General features: G+C 44.7%; 1 protein-coding gene across 1 annotated transcript in view; it reads right to left on the bottom strand.

The window, feature by feature from the left end:
* Positions 1 to 17,963, bottom strand: part of kirrel3a (kirre like nephrin family adhesion molecule 3a) — a 611,527-nt gene that overhangs the window by 63,101 nt on the left and 530,463 nt on the right. Inside the window, exon 6 of the mRNA XM_078558764.1 lies at positions 17,017 to 17,122. Coding sequence (XP_078414890.1) covers positions 17,017 to 17,122 — 106 coding nt within the window. The remainder of the gene's footprint in view (positions 1 to 17,016; positions 17,123 to 17,963) is intronic.

The raw sequence follows: 17,963 nt of genomic DNA, 5'->3' as shown, positions 1-17,963 counted from the left end.
GACCTTAGTAACACTCACTGTTAAATCCCTCTCCGTAACACTCTGTCAAACCCCTAACTGCAACACTCACTGTTACAGCCCTCACTGTAATACTCTCTTTCGCACCCCTCACTGTAACACTCTCTGTTATACCCCTCACTGTAACACTCACTGTTACAACCCTCACTGTAACACTCTATGTTGCAGCTCTAACTTTAACACCCTCTGTTTCAACCTCACTGTAACACTCACTGTTACACCCCACAATGTAAAACTCTCTGTTGCAGCCTTTCTGGAACTCTCTCTGTTACAGCCCTCACTGTAATATTCTCTGTTGCACCCTTCTCCATAACACTTTGTCAAACTCCTCACTGTAAAACTCATTGTTACAGCCCTCACTGTAACACTATATATTGCAGCCCTCACCAAAACAGTCTCTGTTTCAGCCTCACTGTAATACTCAGTGGCACAGCCCTCACTGTGATACTCTCTGTTCCACGCCTCATTGTAACGCTCTATATAACACCACTCACTGTAATATTCTCTGTTACAGATCTCACTTTAACACTCTCCATTACACCCCTCACTATAAAATTCACTGTTACACCCCTCACTGTAACACTCTCCATTACACCCCTCAATGTAATACTCTGTTACACCCCTCATTGTAACACTCTCTGTTATATCACCAGCTGTAACACATTCTGTTACACCCTTCATTGTAACACTCACTGTTACACCCCACAATGTAACATTTTCTGTTGCAGCCTTCATTGTAACACTCTCTGCTCCACTCTTTGCTTTAACACTCACTATTACACCCCTCATTGTAACACTGTTCCAGCCTTCCCTGTAACATTCACTATTACAGCCCTCATAATACTCTGTTACAGCCCTCACCATAGCACTCGCTGTACAGTCCTCACTGAAACACTTTCTGACCATTTATTCACTATTGTCTCTGTGTATTTCTGATGCAAGCACCATGTATTTTACAAGACTGAGAGCACAGAATATCCACCATTATTTAAGCTGGCAAAATGATATAAACCGACTATAAAAGTGCAATCTTATGGATCTGCTGGGTTTACAATGATTTAGGGCAGAGATCTTTAGATTATGGATGGGTTCATACGTGGGATCAAAAGTAGACTCATGCAGTTTGAGGTAATTCACAAAACGCTCCAAACAGTGTTTGTTGAAGAATTGCCGGCCTTAATGAGGTTTCGCTTTGCAGCAGGAGAAGTATGTTCCCTCTGTGTGCATGGATCAAGAGACTTTGGGAGGCAGCCATGAGAATCAGTTCATCCTTTGTGGGGCTGATATCTCAGAATGTTCCCAGGCTCAGTATTTCGGGTAAATAATCCTTCTCACGTTGCTGTCTGCATTGATCAGCCAGGCCCTGAGGACCGGCGAGAGGCTTTAATCTGACATCTCATCGTTCACGTCGCAAGATCACATCTCTGATCATTTCAGCACCGCCTTGGCGGTGTTAGAATGATGGAGTCACTAGCCCTGCAGGATTGTCCAGCAATCTTCGGGAATTAAAGGTTAATCTCCTCACTCTGCTTCCAACAGCAGGGGAGCAAATGATAGGGTCATCAGATAAGTTGCTTTTCAATTTAACTTTCTGTGAGCACTTTTGTGGTTTATTTCTTAAGAGAATCGAAAAAGGGGGAAAATAGCTGCTTGGGCGCCTAGTGGCGAGGCAGTTGGAGGTCAGAGGTCATGTGATGGTATCTCCAGGAATATATCCAAGGAGAGCTGGCAACTCAACCTGTGCTGAGCCCATCACACTGAGCCACTGGAACTAAACATCTGATAAACCAGGAGTTGGGGGGGTGGGGGTGGGGCGGGGGGTGTTCAGTACGAGGGGCGGTGTTTGAGTGTTTGGGGGGGGGGGGGGGTGGGGGTGGATTGGGGGGTGGTGGAGTGGGGGGTGGTTTCTGCTTACAAAGTTGGATGCTTGCACGTGAGCTGAGGAGAGGAGGAGGCAGGGCATGGTTTGAGGCCTGCTCTATATATGGTGAATATTCATTGTAAAATTTAACAAATTAACTGTCCACGCCACCAGAATGAGTGGAAGTAAAGGATTTTTCCTGTAAAGTTTTAATTTGAATTCCCCCACCCCCCACTCCCCAAAAAAAATGCTTGGGTGAAAATTTAAACTTCTGTAAATTTCAAACCCATCTCCAACCTGCCCACGCCCAGCTTTAACAGAGGGAGTGTGGATAACCAATCCGCTCTCAAGAGGTGGGCAGTCAGTTAGAACTTTCAGGGAGGCTGTGTGCTTCCATTTTAACAAATGTTTTATTTTGAGCCCATTTTGGCCGAGATTCTGGGACCTCAGGAATCCCGGCAGGTAAAAGGAGGCCAGGAGAGCTGGACCCATAAGGTAAAGTGCATTGATACCACAGATTGTGGGCTAGGGGAAACAGGAATGATTTATCCCTTATCAACAAGTTTACCTGATCCCAGTGTCACAATTGCCGTCTCTACCCAGTCTACCCCACCGCCCCCACCCCATCCCCCCCATCCCCATGCTACCAGCCCATGAATGTACATGATTTGCATCTGAATTGTCCCACCAACTGTCATCTCTCCCCAAAATCTCTTCCTCTGTGATCTTTTCCCTCTTGCGATCTCTCCCCCTATGATCTACTCCCCTCCCCTCCACTACGCAATTCGGCTGACAACACCACACTCCCTCTCCGCCACTCTGTCTTCTCCCCTCTGCTTTCCTGGCTGACAGGCAGGCTGTTGGTGTTGTGGTGTGGTGTGCATGTACCTTTAAGGATGCATATCTTACACTGCTGTCAATCACTACCACCTTGACACAGGATGTGAAGTAGTGGTCCTATGATTCTGAACTTAATATCCAACAGCAGCTTTTAGAAGTCGGATGTGCATACACAGCCTCTCAGTTAACATTATATGTATATCGTCTTAACTTCTCATAAAGAGCACAGATTATTGTTTTACCAATCCTGGGCATATGATTGCTATATTTACATCAAATAGAAGAATGTAAGATGGTGGCAGTATTGTTTTTGAAGGCTTGACTGAGAACTATACAAGCTTCAACTCTTTCACATGCAGAAGAACAACTGGTGTGAAGTAAAACAACTATCAAGTGCTAACTCACCATGCATAAATAATTCTACAGCTCTGTAGGAAGCCAACACACTGCACCTTCATTCTGGGACATGGCACCTTGGGACAGCCAGCAGGCACCAGGCCCTGGTAAGATTGTTCAAACTCGAGAGAACTTAAGTGATTCTTACCTTTCTGCTGCAATGTTTATGCAAGAACAGAGATTAAATAGCTGACTCCACAGAGTCTAGCTTTAAGCAGAATTCCACAGATAGGAGAGAACCTATTGCTGCTGCTTGGGGCAAGATTAAAGCACTGGATATTGGCCTATGGAAGAAGAGTGCGTCAAGTAACAGCTCCTAACAGGTCCTAACAATCAGAAGAAGGCTGCAAAATGCTTTTGCCACTGTTTACTTACTCTTTGACGTATGCAGTTCCATTTCACGCCAAAATCACTGTTTTGTGGGTGGGCCTTAACCTGGGCCCAGGAAAAGCTGAAACAGTTCAACAGTGCCATCATTTCAGTCAACCAATAATCTATGACTAGCTAATGGGGTGGCCACTTAAGGTACTGCAACTCAGAGAGCAAAACTAAGTTCTGAAGAGCTGTAAAAAAAAGCCTGAACAGCTGTCCTGTTCCAGATGAGGTTCTAGCCATCCTGAAAAATACCAAAGGGTGACTACAAAATTTACCTCATTCAACTGAAAGGCAATGGACCTCCTATCTGAGTTTACATTGTTCTAACAATGAGTAGAGCTATGTTTTTTCAACCTCAATCTCCCCAGAGCAGACATACAAGTCATAAAAATTAAAATTATTATACACAATGAAGGCTTCCAAGGACTGAACACTTTAGGTCTGTTAGCCGATGACCTTAAGTATCCAGATAAAAGAAAATTCGAGGATAAGTTACAAGTGAAGCTCAACTTCAGAATACACTGTCTGTAATTCATGTCCTTTAGGCAACAACTGACAGAGATCATTGATCAATGCATGAGTAAATGCAGAGAAAAGGGGCATGATTGTAACTTCATGGCAGCAGAGCTAGACAACAGAATAATCAAGCTCATGATAGCACCTACCCCAATACAAGTGTTCCAAAAAGACACCTTGGGCCAATCCAAAGTTGACACCATGGAAGCACTGCTGCAAAGCGTGCAAAGTACAAAACCATACTAATAGGTAGACAGAGTCTACAGGCTATGTGTAATTCATCCATCATCCATTTTGGCATGATAGCCAGTGCGGCAAGCTTATTAAGTAATGTGGGTGGTGTAGCCTCATACATACACCCCAAACTTGCCCAGCTTTTAACAATGTGTGCAAGGCATGTGACACCAGAGGACACTGGAAGCATCAATGGAAAAAGCAAAGGCCAAAACAACTGGTGCGATATCACAAGAAACCATCACCAAAAGCAACACAGGCACAGCATTCCAAGCAACAAGTGTGCATACCAAACAGTGTCAAGACAAGAAATGTCAAGTCAAACTACACAGCCAGATGAGTAGGATGACAGGCCATTGACACACAAAGTGAGTTGATATTCAGCACAGTGGACATCAAAGAATGAATTGGCAGTGTGGCACCCACAGAAGCCTTTGCCACTGTCCAATTATATGCCCACAGATGCAGGGTCAGCATAACCTATATGCAAAACTGGATACTGGTGAAGGTGCAAACATCCTTTCACTTTGCACACTGTGGCAAATGACGATTCAGCCAACAACTGCCAGACTCACCGTGCACAATGGCTCGGAGATCCCATCCCTGGGATCCATTACACTCAAGTGTCTCTTCAACAATTCACACTGGTTACCCCAGAAATATTATGTTGTGGATGCCAGATGTTCAGTGATTGCATGCCTACCAGCATTCAGGGATCTAACGCTGGTCACCGTCCACAGTTTCAATAGCTCAATGACAAAGGCAACAGAACACAAGGACATCCCCATCACCTCAACAGCCAACCAATAACTGGACAGGTTCAATAGAATTGGAAGTTTCATGAGTGGTGCAGTATTCCATCTATCTGCAGATGCTACTCTGTATACCCATTTGTTTATGCCCAAGGCATCAGAATACAGCTCTAAAATGATACTCTCATAAAATTTCTAAACTTGAGGAGCTGAAACCCAAGACTGCGAATATCAAATTCTTCTCTGAATACGACACTAAAAATGGCTACTGGTTGGCGCATTTGGAGAAGACATCCCAGAAGTTAATGATATTCCGTACTCCCTTTGGGAGAAACTGTTTCCAAAGGTTACCGTTTGGGCTTTTTGTAAGCCAGGATATTTTCTAATTATACAGACAGGATGCATCTGCATAGCAGACGACATCGCAGTTCTAGGCACAATTAAACAGGAGCACGAGTGAAATTTGCACCTTCGGCTGGAAGCTCCACACAGAGAAGGTCTTATGTTTAATAGTCAGAAATGCAAGATCAAGGCAACACAGATCAGCATTTTTCGAATCCATCTATTCCAACACAGGCACCTGTCCTGATTCCAGCAAACCAGGAGGCGTCTGTGCAATGCCCACTCCGCAATACAAAAATGAATATTGCCTCATTTTGTTTAATTTCCTTTCACCCTATCTACTTAACGTTGCCTAGAAAGCCTCATCTCATTGTGTACTTCTGAAGAAAGAAGTACCTTTCATCTGGCAGGTGGACCATCAACACATTTCCAATTACCTGAAAAAGTCATTCACTGAAGAACCATCAACTCTCCAGACTGATGCTTGAGGTTGATGCATCCCAAAAAGGACTTAGAGCATCCCTTTTCCAGAAATGGGAGCCTATTGCTTTTGCCTCCAAGAGTTTGTCCATTGTTCAAGCTAATTATTTAAATATTTAAATATAGAATGTGAAACCTTGGACGGATTTTCTGGCCTGCCCGCCACCAGGATCACCCGTCGGCAATTTGGCTGGGCCACCAAATCTTCCATGGCAGGTCCAGGAAATCTCAGCCCTTGGAGCTGGCATTCAACATCCAGCAGTTGCACACTTACTAATTTGGAAAGAGGTTCATCATGAAAACTGACCATAAGCCGGTTGAAATGATCTGATATAAACCCCTAACACGTGCACCACCAAGATAACAGCACATACTGATCAAAATACAAGGCTATGACTGTGATGTATGCTACAAGCCAGATGTCCATGGTCCATGGTCAAGTCCAATACCCTAAGCCACTTCTCTAACCCATCAAAAACTGCAGACATCTCCCAAGATCTACAAGCAGATCTTGTGGACATAGAAGTAGAAGGCGTTCTGTGTGTTAACTTTATGCACTTTGGGAAGTGCCAAGCCCAGCAGTAGAAACCATCCAATGATCCTGTACTACAGCAACCAGAGAAGGCAGATGGCCAGAGTCCTTCCAGGGCATTCCAGAGGTGGTAAGACTATTTTGGCCCAATAGGGATGAACTCCGGATAGCACAAGGAAAAGCAATCATCATCTCAGGGTCCATGAGAGATGATATCCTCCAACAGTTGGACTGAGCTATCATGGGAATTGATTGAACCAGAAGATTGTCCAGAGAGATGGTATATTGCCCAGAAATCCACCAAGACAACAAAAAGGCCATGAGGGAATGTGAGGCATGTCAAACCTTCATGCCTAGCAACCAGAAAGAACAACTATTGCCTCACATGGCACCAGACTCATAACTGATCTTTTCAGCATCCCTGAAGATGATTTTTTGGCTGTAACAGATTATTTTTCCAAATTTCCCATTGTCCATCAATTAGGCGACACATCAGTGCAACCATTGCAGACACATGGTCAACATGTGGCCATGCTGCATCTTAGAGTGACACCGCTCAGTGTGACTGTTCCCTCACCTGTGGAATTACCATTTCGCAGACAGGTGCAGACAACCCTCCCCAGTCATCGCTTGTCGATATTGCCAGGAGTACTAGATGCATTAATGGAAAACAGGGGAAGATGAAGACATCCATGACTGGCAAGCGGGTAACGAATTACCCAATCTGAACGTCAGGCAAAAAGTTTGAGTCCAACACCCAACTGATGGCATATGGAATCCAACAAAAACCATCAGAATGTGCCCAGAACCAAGATCATATCAAGTACAAACACCAAATGGTATGACAATGCGACAGCAGATATTAAATCAGAATGATACCACAGCCAGAAACACTGAGTAATTCTATTGCAAACAGAATACTGTTTAAGATGCAACCCAAACACATCATCCCTCCTGACAATCAACATTTTGAAACCGTACAGCAGCCTCCAGCCAAGATCACTGTAACTAAGCCTGGACAGATAAGCAAACCACCAATACATTTCAGAGACTTGTAAATTTATTGCTTTGTATAATGGCTTATTCAAACACAATGTTACTTTCTTTTTCTGTCATGTAAAACCTCCAGTTTGGAAAAAAGGGGAATGGTGTGATATGATGTACATGTGCCTTTAAGGTAGCATATCTTGATCTGCTGTCAATCACTACCACCTTGATACAGGATGTGGTGTAGTGTTCCCATGACTCCAAACTCAGTAACCAGTAGCAGCTTATAGAAATCAAACAAGCATACGCCATCTCCTAGTTAACATTGTATTTATATATTCTTATCTTCTGCTAAAGAACATGGATTTTTATTGTACCAATCCTTGCTGTATGATTGGCACATTTACAGTGAATAGAAGAATAGAAGAACTGGCAGGGTAACCAGGGCCAGAATTTTTCCGTCGGCGAGTTGGGGTCAGGGCCCACTCGCCAACACGAAAATGACGCGGGATGATGTCGGGCGGAACCCCCGATGTCATCCCGCCCCATTTAAATATTCAGGAAGGCGGGCAGACAGCGAAATCCGCCCGCCGACCTGTCAATGGCCAATTGAGACCATTGACAGGGTAATTAACCCAATTAAAGGACCTGCCCGTCCAACCTTAAGGCTGGCGGGCAGGCCAGGAGCCCCAGTGGCTTCTGAAAAAACATGAAACCTCATCCACTGGCGGGATGAGGTTTCATGTCTGTTCTTAAAAACTTTAATAAACTTTATGTAATATTTATTAACATGTCCCATCTCGTGTGACATTGTCACATGAGGGGGACATGTTAATAATTTTTTTATTTTGCTATTTTTTAGGCTTATTAAACTTTCAGCGCTCTCCCTGAGACAGCACTTAGTCTCAGGGAGCAGTGTGCACTTTGACAGATGGGGAATCCCTCCCCACCCCGTACAGGAAGCACATAGCGCTTCCCAGCGGGCAGCCCGCTGGGCGGGCTCACTCAAAATGGCGGCAGGGCCCATTTCGGCGGCGGAGTTCAGCTGCCTGCCTGCCGCCGAGCCGGTGGGGCCCGCCCGCCCATCGAGGGCTAAATTCTGCCCCAAGAGTTATTACCTGCTTCTGGGTTTCCTGACCAGAACGCCCCACAAATGCGTTTCAAATGTTCCGCCTGTGAGTATCGTGGTCTTTGTATCCGATTTTGTACTTTAGAAGTGTTGAGAGCAAGACCAAACAAAACATTAGGTGGCCCTGTCCCTAAGAACAGCAACTTGACTTTATACAGTAGCTTTACCAATGAATACAGCACCTTTAAAGTGATAAAACATTCCAAGGTGCTTCACAGGAGCAATTATCAAACAAACTTTGGCACCAATTGAATATAAGGAGATATTAGGACAGGTGACCAAAAAGGACCATCATAAAGGAGGAGAGAGGTGTCGGGAGAGAACTTCAGAGTTTAGAACTAGGCAGCGGAAGGTATAGTCACTGCATGTGGATCAATTAAAATCAGGGGTGCACAAGAGGCCGGAATTGGAGGAACGTAGGTACCTTGGAGGGTTGTGGTATTGGAGGTTACAGAGATAGGGAGGGGAAAGGCCCTGGAGGGATTTAGAGACAAGGATGAGAATGGTAGAATTGCTGCTCTAGGAGATCTCTGGACTCTGAGATCAAGCTCTAGAGCACGTTTTGAGTTCCCACAACAGTGACTACACTACTAAAGTCCTGTATTGGTTGTAAAGTCCTTTGGAGCATCTTGAAGTTGTGAAAAGCACATATAAATGAAGATCACTCTTTCTCAGTCCTGGGAGTGCTGAGGGCAGCTGTAGTAGCTCTTACTGCTGTAGCAGGAGAGATCAACTATGTCAGCATAAGCCGCAGATTGAACCTGGGGTGCTTTTTGTCAGGTTCAATCTTGAAGCAGGCAGTGCAAACTCCACTGAACTGTCAGGAGAAGAAAGGTGCCCCGTGTAGGCAGGTGGTGACTACCTGACAGGATGGGGCCTAGAAAAAGGAGTCCCCAGCACCCCCTTCAATGATGTGTCTGCTTCTTTAACGGTGATGGAGGTGCACAGTCATCCATGAAGCTTCTTTCACATTGTTAACAAAAGAATGGAGACAATAATTCACATTATTATTTGCTTGAATAAAATGTCTGAATTATGGATGAAAATACCAGCCAAATAATTTTTCTGGGCCACGCAGATTGCAGTTGTCTGAATTTTAATAACTGCTTTCATTAAAAAAAATTCACAGAAATGCAATAACTGAACACAGACCACTGAATCTAAAGAATATGTTGGAAAGCCTTGGGCAAATGGCAATAAATTCAAACTATGCTGAAATATACAGCTTTTGTGTTTACAATATATTTAATGGTTGTTTTAAATGAATGGATGTAATTTACTTTCAAGGAGCTAGACCTTTACTAAAAGACAATATTTGAGGTCACAGTCCAACAGGTAGTGAGGGTGTAGTCCATACCTGAGGGAAGAACTGTAATATATCACCCGGATTGCTCCCCACCCTTTGGGGGGTACGGTTGGCATGTCGGCCTGGAGAATGTGTTCCTGCACTGTCCGGGTTCCACTCCTTTCATAGTGAACAGGCAAAATGTCACAGGCCAGTTGTTGTTGTAGTGGGTGCAGGAGTGGAAAAACCCAGTGGGAACAAGGAGAGGCTCAGGTCTGGCACTATCCATCTTGTAGAGGTCCCACATGCCCAAGAACCTGTCCCAGTGCTTCACAAATCTGATGCCTTTCCTCCTATGCCAATTCTCCAACCACATGGCCAATTGCTCAATTCTCCTATTCCTATTCTCACTAGAACGTGGAACTGGAAGTGATATTGAGAATACTGCTTTTGAGGTCCTGCTTTTTAATTTCTTTCCTAACTCCCTAAAATCTGCTTTCAGCACCTCATTCCTCATCCTTCCTTTGTCATTAGTAACAATATGGACCACGACCTCTGGCTGTTCACCCTCCCCCAAAAGAAAGACCTGCAGCCACTCTGTGGCATCCTTAACCCTGGCACCAGGGAGGTTTTGTAACATACCACCCTGGGGTCATGTCTATGGTCGCAGGTATGCCTGTCTATACCCTTAACTAACTAATCCCCTATCACTATTGTTCTTCCATCCTTCTTTCCCCCCTTCCTGTGCAGCTGAGCCATCCCTGGAGCCATGGACCTGGGTCTTGCTGCACTCCTTTGAGGGACCATTGCCCTCACCAGTATCTAAACCAGAAAACTGCTTAGGTGAGCATAAAAGACCCTGTGGCGCTATTTCAAAGAACAGCAGGAGGTATTCACATTGATTTCTTGACAACTATTTATCCCTCGGCCAACATCTAAAATTGGATTATCTGGTCATTGTCTCACTACTATGTGAGAGGTTTCTGTGCGAAAATGGCTGCTTTTCCGACATTATCAATGAAGCTTACATCATGCAGTTTATCTGCTCTGCCTTGTTTCCACCCTGTCTACTGATGTTGAAAACTTCTCTCACAATCTTGTACTTGGCCCTTTCACAAGATTCCAAGGCCTCTGGGCCATGAGCAGAGGTAAATAGAAGAATAATTTCCCCTCTCTGATCATTTCTATTTCAAATCCAACCCGGTGAGTTTTTTAAATAAAGGTGGCTTTAAATGTGGTTTGCATACTTGATTTTCTGCTGGATATTTTATTCAAATCCTTAACCTGCAAGTGATTTTAATGATGCATTATATGAATTAATTCTTTATTAAGAACTATTTGCATAATTTACATAATATTGTGCTATTCATCTCGGTTCTAGCCGAGGGCCATGTGGGACCTCCCAGAGAAGAAAGTTTGGCAGCACACAGCAATGAGTTACAAAGTCAGTGCCCACCTGTCACAGTGTGCAACCTGCCACTAATTCCCAGGCCATGGTTAAACAGTCTGGGCTTCAAATTACATCATACTGTACAAAATGAACAGCCTGAAGGACAAGTGTTCAATTTGGTATTTGTCTCTTAATTGGAGAATTTATCAGGGATTTACATAGCTTTCACTTTATAATCTCTTTCATTTTGTCCAGATCATTTGAAATTATTAATTCCCTTGAACTTGGTAGGCATTGGGCTTGTTCTATAGATGTAGAATGGTGCCTAAGGGCCAAAATTGTGGGTGATGTACCTGCACACTTTCTGTGCAATAAGTACAGCACTCGTCATATTGGTAAAGGCCGGAAAGGAGGTGTCCAATGTGTCTGTCCAATGTAAATAAGGGGCCTAGCACTTATTTGAGGTCCCCTATGTAAAATTGGTGTGCCCTGAACATATTCGGTGTGGGAACATTCGGGAAAGCCAGGGCTGCATGAGGCCTACCAAGTTGTACCTTAAAGACATTGCTGGAGGCTGCCACCAGGTCTCCTGGAGGGCTTTTATCAATGCTACAGCTGTTGATTATTAATGAGAAAATTCTCTATGATTTGAAGACAATTATTAAACCAGCAGGGCTGTTGCCACAGTACACTGAGTGTGTGCGCAGCATCTAAATCCTGCAACATAACAGCAGTGACGTGAATATCAGCACTGATCAACAGATCATAGCAAGAATCTCTCACTGCCAGATGACAGCTATATAAAGAAGTTGCATGGATTCCAGTTAAAACAGAACTACTTGTTTTTAAGATTAATTCTTGTGATGTGGGTGTCTCTAGCAAGTTCAGCATTTCCTGCCCATCCTTAGTTGCCCTTGAGAAGGTGGTGGTGAGTCATTTTCTTGAACCCCTGCAGTCTGTGTGGTGAAGACCCTCCCACAGTGCTGTAAGGAGTTCCAGGATTTTGACCCATTGATGATGAAGTTATGGCGATATGTGTCAAAGTCAGCATGGTAAATGAATTGGAAGGGAACGTCAAGATGGTGGTGCTCACATATGCCTGCTGCCCTTGATCCTCTAGGTGGTGAAGTCGAGGGTTTCAGAGGCGCTGTCAAAGAAGCCACAGTGCATTACTGCAGTGAATCCTGTGGTAGAAGGAGTGGTTATAGATAGATTGCCAATACTGCCTGGTGTGGCAGGCCAGGCATGTGCTGAATTTGATGGCAGAGATTAACTCAACATCGTAGTTTCCTAATGTTTTCTCTCCCTCCTGATGGTGCTGACTTGTGATAGGGGAGAAGTTCAAAGGCTTCAGTCTCCCAAAAGTATGTTGTCCCAGTGGCCACACCAAGCCTAGTCCCAGCCTGAACTTCCAGTATGGCCCACTGGTCAGTGATCAAGTATATTGATCAAGTAGACCTGGTAGATTGTTTGCTCTCTTGGACAAAGGTACTGAGGTTGATGGCAACCTCCCAACTGCCGCCCTGGCTGAGATTAGCCCAGGAAGTTCTTGGCCAAGAATTAGATCAGGAGTTCCTCAGTACATTGGGATATTGAGTGCCGTTGCTGTAATTGCAATAACCAAACAAAAAAGAATCCTAAAGTTTTTAATTTGTTCTCCACTAAATGTAGAAGTTGATTTACTTCACTGGGGAGCCACATACTGTTTGACCCTTCTCATTCTGAATGTTAGTTAAAAAATGATCAATCATTTAACAGGCAGCATCTGCTGATTCAAGTTCGGCAATCCACACACAGTGTGCTGTGTTAGTTTGAGTTCATCTTGTTTCTCATTGCAAAGTAAAAGGCAGCTCCCTTGAATTAACCTGCACTAGTTGAGATGATTTCTTCCACTAACTAATGATGTGCTATTCCTCTTTCTTTCACTCAACCTCGCATGTTGGCAGTTTTAGTTTTCGAGGCCGTTGAAAGGCGAGATGATCAGGAATCCCGGGTCAAGTTTCCATCTGCATTATGGGCATCTCAGATGGAAAGGCGTAAGGCATTTCCAAAATTAGAGACCCTGTACATACACTCTACCTCAGGCACTCAGCTCAGGAGTATGAGACCAGGAGTGGGTCATTCAGCACCTTGAGCCCATTCTACTGCTCAGTCAGCTCCTGACTGATCTGACCCTCAACTCCACTAACCCATTGTAGCTCCATAACACTTAATACGCTTATACAACAAAAAACTATCACTTTCAGTCTTAAAAACTTTAACTGTCCCTCAGCTTCCACAGCCTTTTTGGGCCAAGAATTCCAGACTTCCATTATCGTTCATGCAGAAAATACTTCCTGATTTCCCTCCTGACTGGCCTGACGCTAATTTTAAGATTCTACCCCCATGTTCTTGATTCCCTCACCATAGGAGGAAGTAATTTCTGCCTATCTATTCCATTGATTGTTAAACCACGGCCATTAACATCAGGAAGTCATGGTCCAGGATGTTGCCATATCACCAGCTCTCAGCATTGACAATGTGACGCTGGTGGCTGTTGGTGGCTTCACATATCTTGGCTCCACAATCACCAACTATCTGACACTTGATGCTGAAATCAACACACACATCGCAAAAGCTGCTGTTGTTCTGTCCAAGCAGAGTAAGAGAATTTGGAACAACAGCGACCTGACTGAGAACACCAAACTGTGAGTTTACCAAGCCTGTGTCCTCAGCGCACTCCTTTACAGTGGTGAGACCTGGACAACATGTGCTCGGCAGGAGAAAAGGCTGAATAGTTTCCACCTTCGCTGTCTCAGATGTATCCTCGGTATCTCTTGGCAGGACAAGGTCACCAACTGGAGCATGCTAATTCCATCGGCATACACTCATTGCTAAGTCACCAACATCTGCACTGGCTCAGCCACGTTCATCGGATTGATGACGGCCTTATACCTGAAGACCTTCTGTCCGGTGAACTGGCCACTGGGTCACAACCTCCTGGGCGTCCATACCCCCGCTACAAGGACACCTGAAAGTGAGACATGAACACTGACAACCGGGAGACAGTCGCTGACAGCCATGACTGGAGCTGGCTGTTCGGAAGGGCATTGGAAGAGGCGAGCAGAAACAAAAAGCTCAGCTGGCCGAGAGGAGGGTCCAGAGAAAACACAGGCCGGAGTATTATGCACGTTCTCAGCCCAGTGTCTATACCTGTAGAAAACTTGGCAGACACTGCCATGCCAGAGTGGGATCCTGAGCCACACCAGGCAATGCTTAACACACAGGTGACCACCACGGCACAGCCATAGTCCTATGAAGGCTGTTCTATTGAATGCTTTAAAAGCTCCGTTTAACATTTTGAAAACTAAGAAGTTTTTTGGGTCAAAGGGTGAAAACAGGCGCTCACTAGTTGTTGTGCTAATCACACTAGCCTGTTTGAAAGTCAGGATTTAGCATCCAATTTTAGTCCGATTGCTGGTTATCATAATTTGAGCTTCCCTCCAGGCACTAAATCACTAAATAAACACCTGTAGGTTTAGTTCTCAAGTGATGCTTGGACACAATTTTCGTGCAGCAGTATATGTGGGGCCTTCATACCCACCTGCACTGAGGGTATGGTGTACTCTGGCCTACTCACAATGGTAGGTTTCTAGATGGGGCAGGTTGCAAAGGGGAGGGCTCACAGGGTCTCGGATACAGTACTGGAGGCCTTAGAGAGGAGGTCTAAGTGAGGATGTCTGGGGGAGGAGGTCTGGGGGAGGAGGTCTAGGGGAGGAGGGGTGTTCTATAACTGCAAGGGGCCAGGAGACCACCTCCCCCACCTGGCCCTCTGTCTGCCTGGTCTCATGTCCTCGTCCCATTCCTCATACAGACCAAGGGAGATCCCTAGCAAAATGCCTGTTACCAAACAATCCCTTTCTCCTGGTGACTTCTATAAGGTGTCCAATAAGGTGGAGCAGAACAATGCTCACTCTTTTTAAGGAAATTCCTCAAGAGAATTTCCTGAATTAACATTGCTCAAGTGTTGGTGAAGTCTTGACAAAGTATTCCAGAAAATCTCCATTCATTTTACAATGCAAGCAGCAGTGTGAAATGGTGACTATCTCTTTAAACAGCGCTCAGAATTGACACCAACACCATGTTTACTCCCAAACAGCTGGTCGATGTCAGGAGAGGGCATTAGTTGAAGTGTCAGCCATTGTGAGCAGTGGCAGACAGTAAGTGGCAAACAACTGTTTAACAGGCCTCCAGGCAGCTGTTCCTAGTGCTAGCTTTAATACCTTTACCAAGATTGTGTCTTGCATTTAACACCGACTAAACCAATGTTTCAACTTGAGGTCCAATTTTTGCCACCTCTTTAGTGTCTTAAATATTTGATGAAAACCATCCCCAGTGAATCTTTAATAGTGAAACTGGCAGAATGTAAAAAAGCACTGTCCCATTGTCCCAGTCACCTGCTGGCCACCCTTAGAGGCAAGGTTTCTTTGTTCAGAATCACTGTCCGAGCCCTGCCAGATGCCCTGACCCAGTCAATAACTTACACAGAAGTAAGGAGTGTTGGAGGTTTTCTCGGCTGGGTCATTTTAATCTGCTTCAGCAAAGGGAGCTCGGCACCTCTAAAGTCAGGCCTAAAAATGACTCCAACCCCACAATACCTGGCCTCTCAGTTGTAAAATGGAAGTCCTGCACCAGCCTCTCAGGCCAATGAGAGATGACCAAGAAATTTGGCCTTGCCAGCATTGACTGTGTCCCAGAACAAATATTAATTTCTGAAGCACTCAGGCTCATCGTCTTGATAACTTGGACAGAGAATCAGAGATAAAAACAGAAAGTGCTGGATAAACTCAGCAGGTCTGGCTGCACCTGTGGAGAGAGAAACAGAGTTAACATTTTGAGTCCAATATAACTCTTCTTCGGAGCTGAGAATCAGGGTCCTACCCGCCTAATCTGTGGTCATGCAACAGATGCGTTACAGCAACTAACAGAGTCTGAGGGTGAGATTTTCAGGCCCGGCCCATGGCAGGATCTTCTGGTACTGCCGAAGTCAATGGACTTTTGGCTGGCTCACCGCATCCATCACACTGAGGCCGGAAAATCCCGGCCTGACTCTCTGTGACAGTCTTTTTGAGCACGAATCTACTGCTTGCCCTCACAGTTTGATTTTGTATTTTTCTTCCCAATTCAGTATTCCCCATTCCCTTGAAGGCACTGAATGATGGATGATCTCAGCACCTTGCCAGATATGAGGCTATTTCTATGGCCTGTGCTAGGGGATGGGAAAGGCAATCTAATCAAATATTGTCTTCAGTCCATATTTTACCAGAACACCGTCCACCAGGTGGTTGGTTGTTGGATCCGATACAGTATCAGCTATATTGACTAATAATCCAGAATGCCTGAACAAATAATCCAGAATAATTCAAACCCCACCATGGCAAACAGGGAAATTTACATTTGGTAAATTAAATAAATCCAGAATTTTAAAAAAACTAGCCTCAGTAATGGTGACCATGAAACTACCTGATTGTCGCAAAAGCCCATCTGGTCCACTAATATCCTTCAGGGAAGGAAATCCGCCATCTTTACCTGGTATGGCTTACATGTGGCTCCAGAGCCACAGTGAAGTGATTGACTCTTAACTGCCCTCTGAAATAGCCTAGCAAGCCACTCAGTTGTCAAGAGGGCAGCTCATCACCGCTATCTTCTCAAGGGCAATTAAGGATGGACAGTAAATGATGGCTTTGTCAGCAACTGTGCCCATGAATTAATAAAAAAATATTGTAGCTCACCAACCCCAGAACTTTCCTGGTCAGTGTGGTAGAGTTTTACGCTGTACCGGTTTGCTAACATGATTAATTTTACTGGTTAATCTGACCCAGCAAGTGATGACATGATACCTGTACAGGCTGACCGCGGGATTTGCTTTTGCAGAGCATCGGAATCTCACTGTGCTTCCTTCCAGGACAGGCTGTGGCTCCACGGTCAGGTTCACCAGAGGCGGGTCTACAGGGAGAACAGAAAACAAGAGGTAGATTGTTGCCAACTCCATAGTGCAGCTCTCACTCTCAGAACAAGTGAGCGGCTTGCAAAAGCGACTATCACCCAGCCTTGTGAATGCTATCAATTGAAATAGACTTTTAGGTAGCCCAGTGAAAATGGAGTCAGTGGTATAGACTTTTGGACAGTATAGGAGATGTAGATTCACTGGTAGACAACTGCAACAACAACTTGCATTTATACAGCAACCTGAATGTCATTAAATGTCCCAAGATTTTCATAGGAGTGTTATCAGATGTAAATTGACACTGAACCAAAACATGGTCAAAGAGTTTGGTTTTTGGAAGGCTCTTAAAGGAGGAAAGAGAAGGAGAGAAGTTTAGGGAGGAAATTCCAGAGGCTATGAAGGATACAGTCGCCAATGATGAGACAAAGGTAGTGCTCAGAGGCTTGTACGGTTGGGAGAGATTACAGAGATGGGGAGCGGCAAGGCCATGGAGGAATTTGAAAATGAGAATTTTAAGTGAGGCATTTGTAGAACAGGATCCAATGTAGGCCAGTGAGTGGGAGAGAAATGCCAGGGATATATGTATATAGATGGGTGTTTGGCAACATGTTATGTTGCTAAGCTTCCTTTTCTTATAACAATGTAAAATTTATTCAAAAGGAAAACACTGCTGAGGCTAGAAATCTGAAACAGAAAGGGAAAATGCTCGGAATATCAGCAGGTCAGGCAGCATCTCAGGAGAGAGAAACAGGGTTAATGTTTCAGGTCGACGACCCTGATTGTGAGTTCTGATGAAAAGTTATCGACCTGAAACATTAACTCTGTTTCTCTCCACAGACA

Source organism: Cetorhinus maximus, chromosome 2 (assembly GCF_964194155.1).
Source record: "Cetorhinus maximus chromosome 2, sCetMax3.hap1.1, whole genome shotgun sequence".
Taxonomy (NCBI): Eukaryota; Metazoa; Chordata; class Chondrichthyes; order Lamniformes; family Cetorhinidae; genus Cetorhinus; species Cetorhinus maximus.
Note: the sequence above shows the minus strand (reverse complement) of the source record. Positions and strands in the feature narration are given on the sequence as shown.